The 19,883-nt window shown below is 47.5% G+C and overlaps 1 protein-coding gene across 3 annotated transcripts in view; it reads left to right on the plus strand.

Moving 5' to 3' along the window:
• Window positions 1–19,883, plus strand: part of MCTP2 (multiple C2 and transmembrane domain containing 2) — a 124,550-nt gene that overhangs the window by 9,643 nt on the left and 95,024 nt on the right. For 2 of the 3 annotated variants that reach the window (XM_044445060.1, XM_044445061.1), the window contains exons 2-4: window positions 11,475–12,011; window positions 15,368–15,430; window positions 16,362–16,470. In XM_044445060.1, the coding sequence (XP_044300995.1) occupies window positions 11,475–12,011; window positions 15,368–15,430; window positions 16,362–16,470 (709 nt within the window). Of the gene's footprint in view, window positions 1–11,474; window positions 12,131–15,367; window positions 15,431–16,361; window positions 16,471–19,883 lie in introns of those variants that run through there. The other variant, XM_044445062.1, reaches the window with a different exon arrangement.

A 19,883-nucleotide genomic window follows, 5' to 3' on the forward strand; every position in this document is an offset into this window, starting at 1 on the left:
GTTTGGGTTTGTTGTCGCACACGTGTGTGCATGCAGCTCACACTTGAGGTGTGCAAAGTCCTCCAGTAATGCAAGAAGATGAACACATTTTGAAGACTAGGTTAGCTTACTGGGTGAATGCAGCTTGCCTTTGACCGGCCCAGTGAATCGCTGTCTCTTTAAATGCGAATAAAGAACAGAATGAATAGTTTCTCTTTGTTTTTCCTTTTCTCTGTCACACATCATCCTTTCCTTGCTATTAAGCAGACAAGGTGTTCTAAACATTGGGGACTCCAGGAACAGGAAATGTTTGTGCCTTTAGAGAGATGGATGATGAGCAATCCCGATTAGCAGGGCTTGCAGGGTGGAAGCAAATAAAATTTTGTGGATTTATGGACAAGTGCAGCTGGTATATTTACATGCTTATTCAAATGTATTTGCTCCATTGCCTTCCAGGATAAGATTAGGCCAAGATATTTCAGAGTCATGTGCTGGGTGTTGTCTCCTGTTGGACTTCAGTGGTCAGTTTTGGCTTTGTGGTTTGATGGAGGAGTTAGGACAAGATCCAGTCTTGAATTTCTGGCCAGCCCTTTGCTAGGCCGATTGTTAGCCTGCCTGCATCATGTCTGCCATATTAGTGACCCGAAGAAGGAAGCACCAAGTTTCTTACAGCTTCTGTTAAAGAGCTGTGTTGCTTAAAAGCAGCTTATTGATGGAAATATTTATTCTGTGCATTCCATCCTAAAAGAGTCAGCAAGCTGCTTTGAGGTCCTGTGGCTATTTTTTTTCCTCAAGGAAAGAACATAAACTGTATAAGCAGAACCCCAAAGCAGCAGCTGTTGGGTGAGTAATGCCGGCTACTCAACGTACTACATTTGCAAGCCTGGGGAAGGGCTTTGCATGAGTCAGGTGAACATTAAGCACACCCACACCAATCTTTCGAGATGATTCTTTTAGGAGATGCTCTTTCGACAATTGACTGAGAGATGTCGGCTTCAAAGGAGCAAATGTCAGAATCAAGAAAATGTCAGAATCCTTGCACCTATGTTGCAGAATGGAGAGTAGAATGCAAAAGCCGGGGTTTAATCCACTGTGGGGGTCCATAAAGCCAACCCAGGTCCTCCACCATATTACAGCTTGTGGCCAGGAATTTCTTGTGGGGCTGTTGCCAATGCACTGCAAAAAAGAAATGCAACACCAAAGCAGAGCGTGCCAATTAGCATAACATCTGCATATGCTAATATGAAGAGATGCATGCTCAGAAATAATAAGTACAAATTAAATAGAAATTCACCATGGTGTAGGAGACTAGAGGTGACTACGAATGGGCAACTTTGGAGCCCCTGCTTGGCAAGCCCTCCTTGTGGGTCTCTGACTAAACCAGGTGTGAACTGATAGCCCATCAAGCTCAGAATGCCCTTCAGAAGTCTCTCCTTTGCAAGGAGATGCTTGGGCACCCTTTGGGGGTTTATAGGATTTAATACAGAGCTAGATTGCTTCTGAAAAAGCGAGATGGTTCCTTCCGATCTTTGTAACTTTATTGCTAAGGAGATATTATGGGGTTAGAGTAACTGCTTGTGTAGGCAAAAGAAAACGCATTGCATCTCTCCACCCCTTCGCCCCTGCTTGCTCAAGCAGGGTTCTTCCCCAGGCCCCAGGGTGTACTCTTAGGGATTGTTGGCCAACTCTGGACTCAGAGACCAGATTTCCCCTGCAAATTCTCTTAAGTATATGCCATTTATTCCACATTCTATGTAGCAATTGTTGCTGGAGCTAATGACTAAGAGGAAGCAAAGATGGTATCTTGGCAAACTCAGAACTTTGCACTGCATGTAGAAAGCTGGCTTGTCAGGAGTAAAATGCCCCCAGTGAGTCCGGATTTTATGCATGCAACAGCAGCTTGATATCCAAGAACGGAGAAACATTTTAAGGCTTCATTATTACCCTCTTGTTGCTGCAGTTCAAAGGGCTGCTCAAAGTCCCATTCAAAAGTTGGCCACTCTTGAAGGGGGAACCTAAAGCTTCTCATGTACAAACCTGCATACCCGGAGGAATGATCAGGGGGAGGTTTATACTGTTGTGGTCACTTTCCATGTGAAAAGAGGCCTTCTTTCTCCCTGAGTTACTAGTTTTCTTTGTGCGTGACCCCAGAAAAGTGGCTGACAGCTTACAGAATCCCCCCTTTCCCCCTCTGTCTGCTGCAAGGATGTGTACAAAAGTCTCTAATTAGAGAGTGTTTTAAATGGTCATGCAGTTGTCCTGGATTAGTGATGGCTTTATTATGTACCCCTTTATCTTTCCTTGCTCTTTAACCTCCTTTTTAATTTGCTGTGTGCATCAGCTATGCCATTTCAGGTAAATGTATTTGCCAGTGTGATTAGTTCTATTTATTTTGGGGTGCACCTGAATTTTTGCAAAGGTTTTGACTTTAGGAAATAAAGGCTCAACTGATGATGTGCTTCTGGTTGGTGTGTGGATGCAGTGGCCCATGCAGGAGGGGATGTACCAGGTTGTTGTGCGGCGCATGCAAATCAATTTTATGTTAGCAGCCTTAAACATCCTTGCTCAGAAAAAAGTTCCATGGAATGAGTGGAACATGTCAGTACGCAAAAACATGTTTAGGATGGGGAACTTATTAGGAAACCAGGTGTCTATCCAGAGGAGAGAAATCTAAGCATGTCAGGTGGGGGAACTGAAGCTTGAAGAATGGTTTGGGCAAAGAAATCCCTCCTTGTGAGGCCCACTGAGTTTGTCTTGGTTTGCAAGGTGAGCCATGATTAGTGATTGGCACTTTCTCCTTTTCTAAGACCCCTGCTGTTTAAGCGGGGAACTCGGGGTTAAGGTAGGAGCATCTCCTGGGGTGCCCATATGAGGTCCTCTCATTCTGCTGAAGTCTGGTTTCAACATAAAGATGCATAAGAAGCTACAAATCTGTATCCTCTTTAATTCTATTTGGGAGTAGGCAAGGGGATGGATCTGAAAATGGTCAGCATAGTGTTGATCCTGTTGCTCAGAGTTTGAAGAAATCCTCACCCGGAGGAACACCACCAGTCCTGGAACATTGTGCTTCTCCTGGAAAAGCTCTCTCCAGTGGCACTAGAAGCACGGCCAAGTATTTCTTAAGCTGTTGCCCCTTAAGGGTGGTCCCAGCTTTATTGGGACTTCGCTTTGCCTTCCAGCCTCCAGCTGGGAACCCCTGCTTGGGTTGTGCCCTAAAGTCTTGGACAGCCGGCACTGGCACAGTGGGTGTTGCCTTAGGCGACTTCATCGGAACATGTTTGCACCTCTTGGCGCAGTGCACAGTGAAACCGTAGCACCAGGAAGAAGGCTTTCCCTCCCGCTCCTGTTCTTTGGTAAACGAAGGGTGCCGAACGTGTTGGAAATGTTTTGTAACAAGGAGCAGCCTGCGCTTTTGTCCTCAGAATGCGGCGACTGGTGGGGCACCCAGAAGTTGCAAGCAGGACTCATTTCGAGACCAATTCTCCAGGATAAAATACAGAAAGAGCTTGTGCTCCCAGCAGGGTTCCTTTTCTGTGCATTCTGCTCTGGTTTGGGCATTCAAGGGGCACCCTGCTTGCTTAAGTACTGGTTGCCTCTTTCCCTACTCTGAATGGTATGGGGAGAATGGACAGTAAATATGTATCTGGCCCTCAGAAGAATGGGCTGAAAGCTAAATGAACATCAACCTCCAGGCGCCCATGTTCTTCACATGCTTCTGAGGGGTTACACGTCAACTTGTAAGTGTTCTTGCATGCTCTGATTTGTGTCCGAAACTGTTTTCTACAAAAAAAAATTTAAAAAAATCACATTTTAAAATCATTTTAATATCTATGTGTATTAAACATTTTCAACCTACCCATTTTTATTTTTAAAGCATTTCAATCTATAGAGTTAGTAAACTGGATGTGCCATGGGTAGCTTTTTCTTTTGGAGGGCTGTATATGGAGGGCTCCTTACCTGCATGTTGGTTGATTCTGGATTCCCAGCGAGGTCTGAGTGCCACGCTTCATGAATTCATGAATTCATTCATTCATTCAAAGTTTTTATAGACCAACTCATTCCTTAAGTCTCAGGATGGTTTACAAAGCACAATGGTACAGATTAATTGGAAGGTGTCCAACAAAGGCACTGACGATGGTGAGAAGTATGGAGAACAAGCCGTAAGAGGAAAAGTTACAGGAAGACGAGTGTGTTCAGCTGGGGGAAGAGAAGCCTGAGGGCAGGCTGGAAGGTCTGGGCACAAAGGAGAGCAAACACTTGTTCTTGACGGAGGCGTAAGGCAGGCCTAGAACTTACTGCGCTTAAGTTACAGGAAACCAGATTTTTGTTGATTTCTTTTTTACACGCAGCATTGTTATGGTGCACCCTGGTCAAAAAGGCTCCTGGACCAAAGAATCCGCACTGCAAGCTATGGCTTATCCAAGCATAGCACCTTCTGACAAGGACTGAGACAGCAGGGATTGGGCCCGATGGACTTCTGGCCCCTTCCGACTCTGCTCTTCCATGATTCTGTGCTAATCCAACACTGCTTATAAGCCAACATGGCACAGCAAATTGTGTGATCCCAGTCAGTGTCAGCAATGCTGGGCTAGGTAGACTGGGGGTCTGGCTTTCTAAGGCAGCTTCCGGGTTTGCTATCTAAAAAGAGGAGACATGCAAGGAAAAGTGAATGGGGAGGGAAGGGGAAAGTCTTTCAGCAAGAGGGCCAGAATGGCTCCACCTTTCCTTCTCACCTTCTTCCACATACCCTTTGAGTGGCTGTTGGTGGCCCCATTAGGTTTTGTTCCAGAGTTCAGTTGAATGTTAGGAGAAACTTCCGAAATCCAAAGGTATTTTATTTCATAATAAATAAAATTTTATTCCTGGGGAGGGCTTCTGTCTTGCTGAAGGTCTTGAGGAAGAGGCTGGAGAACCAGTTCTTGGGGTTTTATAGGCCTCGGTTTTCTGCAGAAACCTAGAAACAGAATGAGTCAGAAGGGGCCTCCAGGGCCATCTACTCTGACCCATGGCTCCAGCCAGCTCCGCTCATGACATGCCCACCACGTGCATGTCAAAGACATGGCATGGGGCCAGATTCTGAGTCTATCAAATCTGCGCAGGTTGCCTTCGAGCAGATGGATGCCTTGATTCCTGGACTTCATAGAGGCCATTTTACGGTTACTAGCACGCACCACTGATCTTGTTTTCCATACCTGTTCTCTCACTAGGGTTTACAGCTTGATATCTGTCCCCTGATGTTCCCCCTCGATACACAGGATGTTTGTTTATTTCCTATTCAGTTTTTGGTGCTTGCATTTGCAGTGTACCATCATAGGTTTTTCCTTCAACAAAGGAACAGAATCCAGTTTCCTGAGAATAAGCTGCACTGAATTTGGTGGTTCAGAGGATAGGAAGGTAATATTGTTCACCCATGTGAATGCATTTGCACGCGCCTTTGTGGCCAAGGGCATTCTCCCCACCCCAAAGTTAACTTCTGGAACATGGGGGACAGGGTTGGATGACCGAGTTGGGGTTTCGTGGGCTTTGGTGCATTAATTACACATTAGAGGAAGTATCTCTGAACAGTGTGTGCCTTCTCTGATAGGACTGGACCTGAAATGAGGCCACTGAGAAAAAATGTGGGGGCATCCACTGTTTTTAATCTTTGAAAATGAAATTGTAGGACCTTCCCCACCCCTCCAATAACCTGAGAATGACTGAGCATGCCAGTACTGGAAACCAGAGAGAGGGGAGGGTGGATTGGTTGGCTTCACCTCTGTCCCTGTCATGAGGCAGAGTCCTCAGGTGACAACCCCCAGCCATGTTTCTCAATGGAGGACAGGCCCGTCTGACATCACATGCCCTGACCTGGCTCTGGTAAATTAGATGACCACCTTGGGTGTTGGGTAGGACACTCTACCCGTAGCAGCTGCCGCTGCCAGTCCAGGCCGTGGGGCTGGTGCCACACTTCTGGGTGCCTCAGCGTTGCTGGTGTCCCCTGGCCACCCTCCCTGCTTTCACCACCTCTGCTGCGCTGCCTCCCCCCCACTCCCACCCCGCCATCAGCTACCTGGTTTTGAGCATGGGAAGCTGGTGCCTCTTGCTCAATGGGGCTTCCCATCCACTGAGGCTTTCCTTTTGAACTTTATGGGAGCTGATCCCATAAAGGGGGATGAAGTTCAGAACCATGGATAGCTCTCAGAAGGCTCCTGGAACACTCCTGAGAGCAGCTGCAATGGGTGAAGAGCCCCACTGACCTTGGAGGCAACAGCCCAGCTAGCTGAGGTGGCCATCCTCAAAGGCAAAGATTGTGGAGACCAGAGAAGTAACCTAGGAGATCCTGGACAATCTTTTGGGGCACTTCTTCTCCACAATGGCTACTTGCCTAGCCCTGGCTCAGCAAAGGATGGGAAGCTACTCCTGAGAAAAGGAGGAACTAAATTGCAGCACAGAATGCCTCCTGAGGTTCCTCTCCGGGATCTACAGTGCCTGGTTCTGAGGAAGGGATTCCTCCAAGCTGCCATCTGGGCTAGGCTGAGTCTCTGAAGAGCCACGTTAGACACTTCCTTCTCCTGATCTGGCTCTCCTGCGGTCCTTTGGAATCCCTGTCAGTCACCCAGTCTCTCCTTTTATTTTTATTGTGCATTGCAAGAGCCAAACCAAAGTGATTAAGGAAGAATGGTTGGCTCTTGCAGCTCTTCAGCCTTGACCACAACCTCCAATAACACAAGTAGCTCTGAAGCAATAAAATCTGCAGGACCAGGCCTGGATTCTTGTGAGAGTTTCTGCAGGTCACATATATTGCAATGTGGGCAATTCATGTTTAGCATGTGAAGCAGAAAGTAGCAATGATCCTCAGGAGTAAAGGTCATGCTGTCCACCCAAATCTACCAAAGAAATGTTGTCTTACCACACTTACCTCTCCCATAAATTTATTTGTGTCCAGTCCTTCTGACCCCTGGCAGATGCCTCCCAAGTACAGTGTATGGGGCCAGCTGTCCTTTGATGGTGCCCTGGAGAAGGGCATGGTTGGTTGGCTGGGATAGAAGCACTTTCCTTGGGGGTGAGGATACATGGAAAAAATTGCTGCAGATCCAACTTACTCTTACTGCAAATTGTCTCCTGCAATAGCAAGGGGTTGGACCCAATGGCCTTCTGGCCCTTTCCAACCCTACTACTTCAGGAGTCCGTATAGGGGGCAATGATTTACTGGGGACTGTTCCTGCTAAGTAAGGACATTGTTCAGAAGTGACAGGACCAGGATCTGACAATGGCATAAACCAGCTTCAAGCTTAGTTTTCCTTGATCCTGCTGTTTACAAATGGAGCATCTCTGCCTTTGCAAATATTTTCTGATAGAGCACCAGCTGTTTGCTTGACCATCCGTGGATTTTGTAAATCCTTGATTGTGTGCAGGGTTTGGAGAGTGGGTGAGGGTAATGCTGGGTGGATCTGGAAAGTGTCTGACTGTCGCCAGGTGCATTTTAGCTGTGTAGAAGAACACAAATAGGTTCAGATCTCTGCGAACTGGCCCTTTATCCAGTTTTCCACTCAGCAGGAGCGGAAGCCAAGGGTAGGAATAAATGGTAAATCCTCCCAGTGGAGAGGAGTAAGCAGTGGGGTCCCAGGGGGGTCTGTAATGGGACCAGCACTTCAACCAGCTCCTCAATTATCTGGCATTAGGGATGAGAGCTGAGATGGTCAAATTTGCTGATGGCATCAAATTATCTAGAGTAGTTAAAACAAAAAGTGGTTGCAAAGAGCTCCAGAAGGGACTCTCCAAAAAGGTAAAATGAGTAACAAAATGGCAAATGTGGCTCAAATATAAGCAAATGTGACTATTTTATATCTGGGCAAAAAATCCAAACTCCAGCTATAGGCTGATGGGATCTGAGCTAGGCACTCTTGGGGTTGTGGGTGGCATAGCGAACATGCCAGCTCAGGGGGCAGCTGCTGGAAAAAGGCAAATTCCGTGTATTTTTCAGAATTATTTAAAATTTTGAATTTTTATTTTTGTTGTGAATTTCACCAAAGCAAAGATAATTTTACAAATACAAATAAAAAAAGCTTTTATCTATTCTCTGTGCTATCTGCTCAAACACTGAAACTGTGCTTAGGTCCCCAGTTGGATGATAGGAAGTGAACGTTTATGCTTCCAATGTTGTGATATTAGTCATTAGCTCTCAGATGGGTATGGACAATCCACTGATATTGACCATATGTTAACTTCCAGAAGAGGCAGATTATTTAAGAGGACATGTGCCTTAGAAAACATTATGTTCCTTTGCAAAGGCACCTGCTGGACAATTGCAAAACATGAAAACTCACGTGACTGCATGTGCCACAATACCATTAAGAGTTCTTAAAAATGGGTTTTGAGTGGAAGAGCCCTAGCCCATCCACCTCCGTTGCCTTCTCTTCCATCATATGCCAGTTTTTTAAAGAGCAGGCAGGACTTTCTCAGAAAGCTTGCTGAGCTGCAGAACTCTCCAGCCCGCAGTCTCTGGAGGCATAGCTCAGGGAAGGGAAGCCACCTCTGCGAGAATCTGGCTTATACATAACGCAGCTCTCCTCAGTCTGCTGCCTCCAGGTATGTTGGGGCTGCCACTCCTGTAATTTGCTTGCTGGGAATTATGGGAATTCCAGCACCATCGCATGGAGAGGCCACCAGGTTGAGGAAGGCTGTTGTAAAATCATTTTTGGCATGGATTTGGTAAGGACTGGAAGCATTTACAAACTGCCTCCTCCACACAATGTTTCTAACTGGATATTCAGCTACTAGGAGACACCCCTTCTGTTGTTCTGTTCCTTTCATTTTTAGCCTGGTTTTATTCTATTTAAATGATATGTTTGATTTTGCTATATTGCTTTCAAATATCTGAATTGCCCTTGCTTCCCCCACCCGCTCGCTCCCACTGCTGGAAGCCTCTGGATGGAGTTCAGAAATGATTTCAATAAATAAACCCAGTTGAGATAACACACCATAGTAAAAACACTTGTTCATAACCCAATAACAAACCACAATTTTCATTTATGGGTTGGTTGTGGTTTAACTACCCATCACTAGTTAGCATGTTTGGGTTCAGACAACACGTTAACCCATGTTTTAGCAACAAGTCAAGACCCACATCCGTGGCTTCCAGATTCAGCCTGTACTCGACTTTTGAGTGTGCGTGACCGTGTTGTCTGAACCGAGGCCTAGTTTTTTTGCTCAGTCTGGTTGTCTAAGCATCATTTAAAAAAAAAAGATCTTGGGGTTTATCCTGTGTTGTGAGGTCATAACTCACGTCTCCAATTAACTCACACAGCAGCCGGCAGTGAAGCTAAAGACTTTTATTGCTATTCACTACAAGATTTACGATGTGACTGATAAGCTCTAATAACAAGTCCCTTACAGTTCAGTTGCTCCCTCCTTTCTGAGCCACCTCAGGAGACCACGTGGCATCAGACCTTCCTGTCTCGCCTTTCCGTTCGTGGGTGGGACAGACCTCTGTCCTGTCGTCATAACTGGACTTGTTGCCTTAAAGTCCTCCTAATTTGGGCGTTTGCCAAATTCCCCGTTATGCCTTCTTGTTCTCCTGAACTCTGCTCAGCAGCTTCAGAGTCAGGAGCTGGTGGGGCAACTTGTTCAGGCAGCTCAGAGCTAGGATGAGAGGCAGCTCCTCTTTCAGACGCCTCCCCGTCAGTCTGCAGGGAGGCCATTCGCTCAGGGGCTAAGGGCCCAGAAGTCTCAGAGTCAGGCTGCAGAGGGGCCGTCCGGGCACTGGGCCTCAAATATAAGTCCCCTTGCTCCAGTGCCTGACTCTCACTGTTAGCTCCTGCCTCTTCCTCACGAGTAGATGTCTCTGTCGAGCCATCAGGCACAACATCCTGGGACCTTCAGCATGCACATCTTACACCTTATGGCTGCAAATGATCATACTTGATTTGATCTTGGTGTCAATGCATTTCTTAATCTATTGCTATCTGAATTGCACCTGCCTACGGCTGGCATTACCCAAGGAGGTTATTTGTAATTTTTAATGTGGTTTTTCTGGTAATATTGCTTTCATTTCTGCTTCATGAAGTATCACTGGATTGCTCTAGCAGACAAGTGGAGAAGATGTTAAAATTTAGGTTTGGTTTAGGCATCTTAGCATTTGTTCTCCCCAGGATGTGGTAAAGGCTGTCGCCTTCCCGGCCAACAGCCAAAGGGGAGTTAAACAAGTGTATGGTGGGTTGTTTTTCCACACCGACTGGCTCTTGAAAGGAAATGGCTTTCCTGTTTGAAATCTTAATTAGAGAGCGAAAGCAAAGCCTTGTAGACAATTCGCAGCCAGGGTGTAAAGATAATCAGGAAGGCAAAGTGGGAGTGGCCCGACCAACTCAGTCCCACATGAAACGTCTTCTGAGAGCTGAAAGCTGTCTCATTTTTCTGACTCAAGATTGGACATTCATTTGATACCTCTATACCCCTAAACATTTACATTTGGTTAAAGCTCAGTGTGAGAGTCCCTGCAAGTGATTATCCACGGTCTGTTGGGCAGGGATGTGCCTGCAACATACAGAATTATTCTGGCATAAGTTTTTATGGACTCTGTCTGCTTTCTTAGATCAATAGGGGACCATGAATGATGATGCAAGGTTCCATTTGTTGATCTTTAAGGTGCCATCAAATTCCTGCTTTTTGCAGAGACAGATTCATACAGCTGTCCCTCTGGACAACAGACAGTGAGGTAGCATTCATTGCAGCCATGAGCGCATTTCTCAGCAAGTTTCTTTAGCTCACGGCTGAATTTAGGAAATGGAGAAGATAGCCTGCCTAAGGTACCAGTTATGGGAACAAAACCAGCAAAGCTTGTCACAGTCCTCTCCATCTGGGGGATGGGTGTTGTTTGATCCCATTCAGGCAGTAAAAACTTGAACAAAGTACCTGCATTGTAGGTCTTTAGTCCATGTTTGGACAACTTGTAGTTCTCCAGGTGCTTTGGCTCCCATTAAAGCCAGTGGTGAGGGATCATGGGAGTTGTAGGCCAGAACATCTGGAGAGCTACCTCTGCTTTAGCCTATGGCCCTGGTGTTACATTATGACTGAAGGATTCCTAGTTTGGGGCTCTCTGAAATACCTGTGCTACTTCTAGGGCTTGGCCCACCCTCAGTGAGAAGTCAGTTACCCTTTCCACAGCATACAGTGCAGCAATGAGCTGAATCATTCGTGGTATTTGGGAATTCTCATGACGCGTCTTGGAGAACATCAAAATAGCTCCTGCTGGCTATTTTTATCCTCACGACTTGTATAGGATTTAAACAGACAATTTCCTTCCTAGTGAGAATAACACTTGTTTTTGATGGTTGTTTTTTTTGTTTTACATTATAAAAGAAAACAGTGGGAGGAATTAGTAATGCAATATGTTTTCAATGTGCATCTATTCAGGGAATCTCCCAGAGACATTCTAATTCGTGATCCAGATCTGTGCAACTCTTTAATGCTGCAGCTAACTCAGGTTCTCCCTCTGTTTCGTTCCTCCAAATGCTTAGGGGGCAGTGAAACGCTCAGCGCCAGAGATACCACAGAGCTCTTGGGAATCCAGTTTAGCCATGGATCTGGAGAAGTCCTCAGTCTGGGGATCATTCAAACAAAGAACAAAGCCTTGGCTACACAACCTGAACATCCGAAGGACCAAGAAAAGCTCTGTCAAATTCTTGGAAAGGAGGCCACGGCATCCCTACAACCGGTGCCTTAGTTCTTCCGAGCCTGACTTGTTGAACGTTGACATGGTTGTCCAAGAAGAAACCAACTATTCGCGATCCAAAGCTGTGTCTGCTTACTTCCCGAGTGGCTTTACCTCAACGGACTTGTTCCTTCAGAACAGCAGGAGGTCTTCCTTCCAACAGAGTGGGGAGGAAGGGCAGTTGAACCAGCAGGAGAAAGTGCAGGTAGAGATTCGGGTTAAAGGAACAGAGGCACCAGTTGGTGGCCTGGACTCAGAAGCGAAGCAGAGGTCCAGTGAAGATCTGGTGGAGCTGCTACACCGGAGCAGTTTCAGCAGTGACCTCGCAGAAGATGCGCTTGAGGTGATGTGCACTGGGTCCCACAAAGTCATATCAGCAAGACCTGGCAGAGGGAGGAGGGCCGCTTGTGACCTTCCAGGGGGTATCGGAATCCCATTAGCCCTCACCACTGACTGTGCTCGGTACGGCTCTTGGGATCTGCGATCCCGCAATGGAAGGATCACAAGTCCCTCCCTTAGAAAGCTTCTTCCTATTGTGTTTGTAGGACTGTGGGCAAGTCTAACTGTGATTCTTATATATTTGTGCAAAGATTCTTCTATGCCTTACAAATACTTGCTTAATTCACACTAAATGTATTTCTTTTTTAAATATTTTTTATTCATCTTTCAATCTTAAATCTAACCAAAAGAACCCTTAGATCTAAAATAGACACACATAAAGTTAAACATACAACTGAAATAATTCTTACAATACAGTGCCCCCCCCCCCCCCCCAGAACCGAACTGATGAGGCAGGTTACAAATAATTTTAAAAAAGGCCTCATTCAAGCATTTCAGGACATCCCGCTCCCACTTCCAAAACTGTAATGATCCTTGATTCTTTCAAAGGCTCAAATCCTTTGCTGATGAGTCCTTGGGTGTGTTCCACAGTATTTGCCATTCATGATTCATTGCCTCCTGGAAAAAACTGGGCATCAGTTTTTCGGCAGGGCTCCACAGCCCTTCCAAGAGCTCTTGAGCATCTTTGAACCCTTCGGCTCTCCAGTTCATGGTGACTTCCATTGTTGTTTCTTGTAGATGGTTGGACAAAACTTCCCTCAGATGTTCACCAAAATGTAATTAGAACTGTCACTTGCCCGGCAGCCGCTTGCTCTCTTGGAGGGTGTTTTCTCCAAGCGAGTCCAAAACGATCTCCTCGAGAGCAAGCCGCCACCTTCCCGTGCAGGGGTGAGGCAGGCGCACACGTGGCAGACCTCTGAGGCGGGTCAGATAAACGGCCGCAGTGGACCAGATCCGGCTCCTGGGCCATAGTTCCTGGGCCATGCCCTAGGAGCTTCATGCTGAAATACACAGCCCATCCTAGGTCCAGGGGACATGCTTCTGTAATGGAGTCTTTAAATTGGAAATGCCATTAGGTAAAGTTAATTTGCAGCATTTCAGAAATCAGCTCCTAAAACGCAGATCTCTGCCCATCCATGTGAAGGAAGCCCAAAGTGCTCGTGGTGTTTCTTCGACATCTGAAGGCCCTTGACTAAGGACTCGGGGTCCTTCCCAGCCAACAATTTCCCTCTAATCCCAGGGAAGCAATAATCACTTCAGAAGGACCTCCACGCTTGCGCCTGCCCCTTGGTCACAGGGCAATGCTCTCCAACTGGACTAGAACTTCCACAGCCCATGCTGCCTGGGGCTGATTGAAGTTGTAGTCCAAAGCATGTGGTAGGCCCTCGCCTCGCCTCGCCTCCCCTTGCTGTGCACCCACACACCTGCGCCCCACCTCAGTGCCTGCCCCCTTGCCAGCCCGCACACCCCGCCGGCACCACCTTTCCAGCCCGCGCCCAGCACCGTCGCCTCTCAACTGGCCCCCTGGTGAAAAAGTTTGAGGACCCCCATCTTAGGGCCCGTAATGAAGTCTGCAGAGAAGCATGTTGACATTTTTCTAAAAGGCTGAAAAAGCCCCGAGTGACTGGTGACTGAACAACAGGTCATGGGGCAGGAGGAGAGCATGTGGGTATGTGGCAGGCCCCCAAGCAGGCCAGATTTGGCCCCCTAGGAGAATAGCTGCCCATCTGGTTAGCAGCAGTTGTAACAATGAGCTGCCTGTGAACAGCAGGGCATGCCAAAGGGCATTGTTGCGTCCGCTGCTGGGGACTTTTGAATCCCTCCTGTTGTGTCTTTCTTTGTTCAACAAATCCATAGAAATAAATATTTTTTCTCCTGGGACTAATTTATAGGATCCTCTTTATGTCAGGGGAGTGGAACGCATTTGCAGAAGGACATCTGCAGGCCTCAGCTTGGAACAGCTGGTCTAGACCATGGGGCAGGAGGGGTCCTTTCCCTGGGTACCTCGCCAGGAGCAATTCTGGGTTGGGAAGGACTGTCCCTGTCCCAGTGATAGGACAGGGTATAAATGCATGCAATAAATAAATAGATGCGTGCTAGACCTTCCGATCTTAATGCAACCACCTGGGCTGAATCCACCGCCATTGTGAATACAGAATACCTTTAGCTTCACCTGCCCTGAATGATAGGAATTGGTGTTCATTCACATGGATTGGCAGAGATCCTGAGTTGGGGCTCATCGTCCTTAACCCTGGGTCACCAGCTTGCAGCCTGCAGGTACCAGGATGTCCTCAGACTCCTAGCCGGACAGGAGCCATGCTTGCTGTCCTCTTGGTCTCTGTTTCATTTCTAAAGATAGATTTGCAATCAAGCAAATACTAACTAAGGTGTCGTGGTCCAAGTTAAGTTGCCCACCTGTGCTTGGGTTCAAAAGAGTGGCTTTATTTATTTATTGCGCTTTTATGCCCCCCCCATGGCCCACAAGAGTCCCGTGATTGGCTGTACTCACCATGGGTGCCATTTTATGCATGGCTAGGCCCCCATGGCGCCATTTGTGAGAGATCCCACGGCACTCCCTGGAAGTTCCCAATGTTCCTGCCAGCCCAAAGAGGTCGGGTCCCACTGCCTTAAGTGGCTGTGCTCAAGTTTTATGCCCCCTTTCTGTGAGCGGGTGGCTTGGGGGCTTTCAAAGGTGCTGCCTCAGCAGCCCAGTTCAGGCGTTGAACTGCTCGGTGGTCCCGTTTGTGGCAGGATGCATAGTCTCCGTTGCCCAGTGGCTTGCTCCTGAATTTTTGCTCTGCCAAAGCATGGGAGGAGAGGGCTGTGTCTCATTGACAAGGGGCATGCAGGTCCACAGCATCTCCTGGTAGGGATGCAAAGAGCTCCTTTCGGAGCCCATTCTTATGGAGTAGCTCAGCAGCAAGGCACCAGCTTTGCATGCTGACTGCCCTGAGTTTAATCTGTGCCATTTCCAGGCTTGGGTCCCTTAGGAAAGACGCTACCAGACTCCCTGCAAGTTGTTGCTTGCCGTTTATACTGGCTGGATGGGCTTGATGAGCCAATGGCCTGTCTGCACATAAGGCAACAGTCTAGGCTCCTCAGACTGTGTGTATCGGGCCCTTCTGCCCTATAGCCCACTTCCCCTGACGCGCCTGTGCTCAGTATGGGCCCTCTTGACTGCCCACTCTCTGTCCACGTGGATCACCATGCCACCCAGCGACGTGGCCCGGGACGAGCAGTTTCGCCTCTCCTCAGCCGTCTTCGGCATTGCGTGCGTGGAAGCCGGTCAAGCGTTGAGCAGCCGCAAAAAACGCCACATCAGTGCAGCCTTGTTCACGGAAGTCTCCTTGGTCTCAACAGCGTTCCAGCAGCGGTTCCAACCTCGACTCGTCGTGTTCATCGCAGCTCTTTGACGAGCAGCCTGTAAGTGATCCACAAATGCATGAAAAGTGTCTGGGATCCCAGAGGCTGAGCCTGGGCTTGTTTTGCCAGGACTGGGGTACAGGAACGTATTTCTGGAACCCCCTCAATGGAATAACTGCTGCTGCATGTGAAAAAGCACAGTGTGGGGCTTGCGGATTCTCCGTGTGGGGAGAATTCTTAGTCTCTGCGTGGGGATCCTTGCATTGCTCGACAAGGGTGAAATGAGGATTTTGTTTATGTTTGCAAATCATGCATGAATGTCTTATTCACAGCCCCAAATGCAAACATGAGCAGGACGTCTTGTCTGAAAATGTTTGCACGATCCTGCGCATGTTTAGGCCGGAAGAAATCCTGAAACTCACAGTATTTCTTTAGCCTGTAAGGAACTGGGAATTCCTGGGACTTGGAGGATTTTTCTTCATTTGAGCACGATTGTGCCCTCATTCTGCTTGCCCTGAAAATGTTTCTTCTGCCCTGGCATTCATGTCATCTCCCATGAATGCAAGTCTCCCATGGGACTTGCCTGAGATAACGGCCCAGCTCACCTTTTGCTGCCAACCTTTCCTTTGCCCATCACAAAGTGCTTCCAGTTGTCTGCAGTCATCTCTTCCCTCACATGCCTTGATTTGCTCCTTACCATTTTAAATGGTAGCTTGCCTTTAAGCCAGGACTGGACGCCCAGTTCAAGCATAGTCTTGGGCATGTTGGGAAAAGGGGCAAGGAAATGGAGGGTGAAAATGGAGGGGTACAGGGGGGCCAAGGAATGCAATCGCCTCTCCACTGTGGCTACGCTCGTGGTATCCATGCAGGGCGGAGATGAGCCCAAGCGCGGTTTTTGCTTCATTGTGGTCAATTCCTAGAACTGTGATAGAATTTGTCTGCTTTTTGGAAGAAGTGAAACTGATGCAATTTCATTTTGCTTTTATACCAGGCATCTGAGGAAGGAAGTGATTGTTTGAGTAAATTGCCAGCTCAATTTGCATATCTGTTAATGATACATCTGAAAGAAGGCAGAAACTTGGTCATCAGAGATCGTTGTGGTGAGTCAGTCTGTTCCTGTTTAAAAAAGTGGTGTTTAAAAAGTGTTGCACAGCATCTGAAAGGTGCTCTGGTTGAACCAACAGGACTATAGGTCAAATCCTGCCTCAGTTGGGCTTAAATAGCAAAAGGTTTTCAAAACCCCAGAGTCTATTTCCAGTGCAGAGTTTTGCATTCAGGGATGCTTGCATAAATATGCAGAATATTCATGTCGCTTTCTGGGATAGTAGCAAAAGAACTGGTGGAAGTTAGATCTTTCCATCCCTATCTAGAATCCCCTTTCCCCTAAAAATATTTCCTCCTTTTTCAGTAAATGTTTTTTCAACGCATGAGGCACCTGGGCTTGAACTAAAAACTCCTGCAAGCCGAGACAAATCCTGTTCTGAAAGAGCTTTCTGTAACAGAGCTACAGAGGAGTCAAATTAATGAAAATGTATAAACTTTTGACTGGGCAAATATCTTTTCGTGAGAATGTCAAAGGAGAGTCACATCTCCCCGCCCACACGGCCCTTGGTATTTCATTTCAGAAGTTGTTCAGGAAGTTCTAGAGCTGGTCTGAATGCTGGAATGCTAAATTCCTTGGGCTGGTGTGTGCTGGATAATGGCAATACTGCTACTAAAAATGCTACAATGATACGAACGAATGAGTTCTGGGAATTTGCTTTTGTTCTAATATGGACTAGGTCGCGACTTGCCACATTGCTGTCTCTCCTGGTCTGAAGAACTGTTTGTTTCAAGGAATGGCCATATTGTGTTTGCAAAACTGGCTTTATCACACTCAAAGCACTGTCATGAGTTGCAGAATTCTTGCGATGCTGGGCCCCATTCCCTGGTTGCTTGGTCACAGGTCTGATCCTATGCATGAATAGAAATGGCGGATAATTTTTAAGATTGTCCTTCCAATAAACCAGGGTGAGGAACCTCATTCAGTCTGAGGGCCAGATTCAATTTCAGAGAAGCTCTTGGGGCTGGAGTCACAGGTGTGGGCAGGACCAAAAGCAAGAAGGGTGGGGACAACCTTCTCCTTCCAAAGAGTGGGATGCTGGAGGACCGGTGAGGTGTAGTGGTTTGCCCGGTGGCCTGGGACTTGGAAGGTCCCAGTTCTGATCTCCATTTGGCCCTGAGGCTCCTTGGCTGATTTTGCACCAGTCACAGACTCTCACCCTAAGCTACCTCACAGGGTTGTTGTGAGGATCAAGTGGAGAGGAGGAGGGTCATGTAAACAGCCCTGGGTTCCTTGCAAGAGGGAAAAGGTGGGGTATAAATGTCCCCAAAAAGTAGCTTAAAACTCTTCCTTCCAGGACCTAAGCTTCATTTCAGCTTTTTAGGATGGGGAAAAAACTGTGGAGAAGCCATGGGTGCACTGAGGAATCAGCGATTTGAGAAGCAAAGTAGATGCCCGTGAGGGTTGCATTTGGCCGTGGGCCTGCAGTTCCTCACCTCCCTCCATAAAAGCATATTTTCACAATTTGGCACTCTTCTTTTCCGTAGAACTGTAGGCCAGTTGCAATCCCGGCAAAGTCTGGTAGCATTTTTAAATGCCCATGTTGCGTTGGGTTTTGCACAAATTCTGGTCAAACTTGGAGAGCCAGAACCAGAACCTGGAAAAAACATGTTATGACTTGCATTCTCTTTGTGCATGTTTTAATTAGGTTCTGACTTTATTGTATAATGATTTTGAAAAGGCTTTTTTAAAAAAAAGCATTTGCAATATAAATTTACTGGTATCATTGTATCAGTTGTTGAATGCTAGAGAAAAATGCTGTTTGAGTGCTGTCCTCTTGTGGTTGTTTCATAGCACTGCAGGGTATTAGAAGGATATTTGTGTGCACTGACATTGGAACACCTTTTTAGAAACATAGAAACACAGAAACAGAGTGAGTCAGAAGGGGTCTCCCGGGCCATCTAGTCTGACCTCTGGCACCAGCCGGCTCCGCTCACGACATGCCCACCATGTGTATGTCCAGCCTATCCTTGAACACCCACACCGAAGGGGCCTCAACGACCTCTCGTGGAAGCCCATTCCACACCCTCGGGGTCCTAACTGTCAGGAAGTGCTTCCTGGCATCCAAATTGAACCTTGGCTCCCTGAGCTTTGCCCTGTTGGAGTTTGTCCTGCTTCCTCTGCAGGGGAGAACAGGCCTCTACCCACCTCCGCGTGACACCCCCTCACATGCCTGTATGTTGCCAACAGATCCCCTCTGAGTCTCCTCTTCTCCAGGCTGAAGAGACCCAGTTCCCTCAGTCTCGCCTCATACGGCATCCCCTGCAAACCGGCCACCAGCCTTGTGGCCCTACGCTGCACTGACTCCAACCTGGCTATATCCTTCCCACAATGAGGGTCCAAAACTGAGCACAAGGCTCCAGTTGCAGGCGCACCAGAGTCACATAGAGTGGCAGCAAAACCTCTCTCGAGCTTGAAGCCACACATTGGACAGACTGGTGAAGAACCGCTGTACGTGTGCGCACATGACTCTCATGGGAGATGGAGTGGTCTTGGCGGGAAGGGTAGCCCCTTCTTTCCCAGGGCTGTGCTTTTAATGGGAATGTGTCTTTCTTGCTGTCATAAACATGACTCATGTGCTCATGTCCCGGGCTCACTTGTGGATGAACATGGAAACTACAGACGTGCTGGGAGGGAGAGTGGAATCGAAAGAGCTCTGGCTACTTTTCAGGGCTCAGGAAAATCCCTGCTCCCTTCATCCGCACCATCACTACATTAGGCTGCAGAAGCTGCGGGGTCAACAGGCAGAGGCAAACCCAAACCCCACCCTTCAGCGTTTGCTCCTTCAGTGCAGGCTGGAGCACATCATCCAGGCTTGGTGACCACTGCAAGGCCTCTGCTCTCCATCTGCCAATGCACCTGCAATTGCTGGCTGACACAATCCTTGCTCAGCCTTCCGAAATCTTTCCTCTGTCATGGTGCTCATCTGAACCATAAAACCCAGCAATTTTTCCACAGTCTGGATGCTAACCTGAGATATAGAAACATAGAAGCAGAGTGAGTCAGAAGGGGTCTCCCGGGCCATCTAGTCTGACCCCCGGCTCCTCTCATGACATGCCCACCATGTGCATGTCCAGCCTATCCTTGAACACCCTCACCGATGGGGCCTCAGCCACCTCCTGTGGAAGCCCATTCCATACTCTAGGGATGGACTGCATGGTTCTCTTCTTCATTTAGGAGACCTGATTTACAAGCTTCTATTCTGAGTCCAGTTTGGAAGAACTTGACCAAGTGTTGGAGAAATCCCTTAAGTTCTTAGAGGAATCACGAGGGAGTCAGGGGGACCGGTGCCCAAGGAGAATGAAATTACTGCAGAAGCTCTTTCTTTTTAATATCTTGGTCACTGCAGGCTAAATATTTTCAGGTGTGCAATGATTACCCAGCTGACAATTAGAAAGAATTTATCCTAAG

Source organism: Varanus komodoensis, unplaced genomic scaffold (assembly GCF_004798865.1).
Source record: "Varanus komodoensis strain SLA01 unplaced genomic scaffold, ASM479886v1 scaffold46_3, whole genome shotgun sequence".
Taxonomy (NCBI): Eukaryota; Metazoa; Chordata; class Lepidosauria; order Squamata; family Varanidae; genus Varanus; species Varanus komodoensis.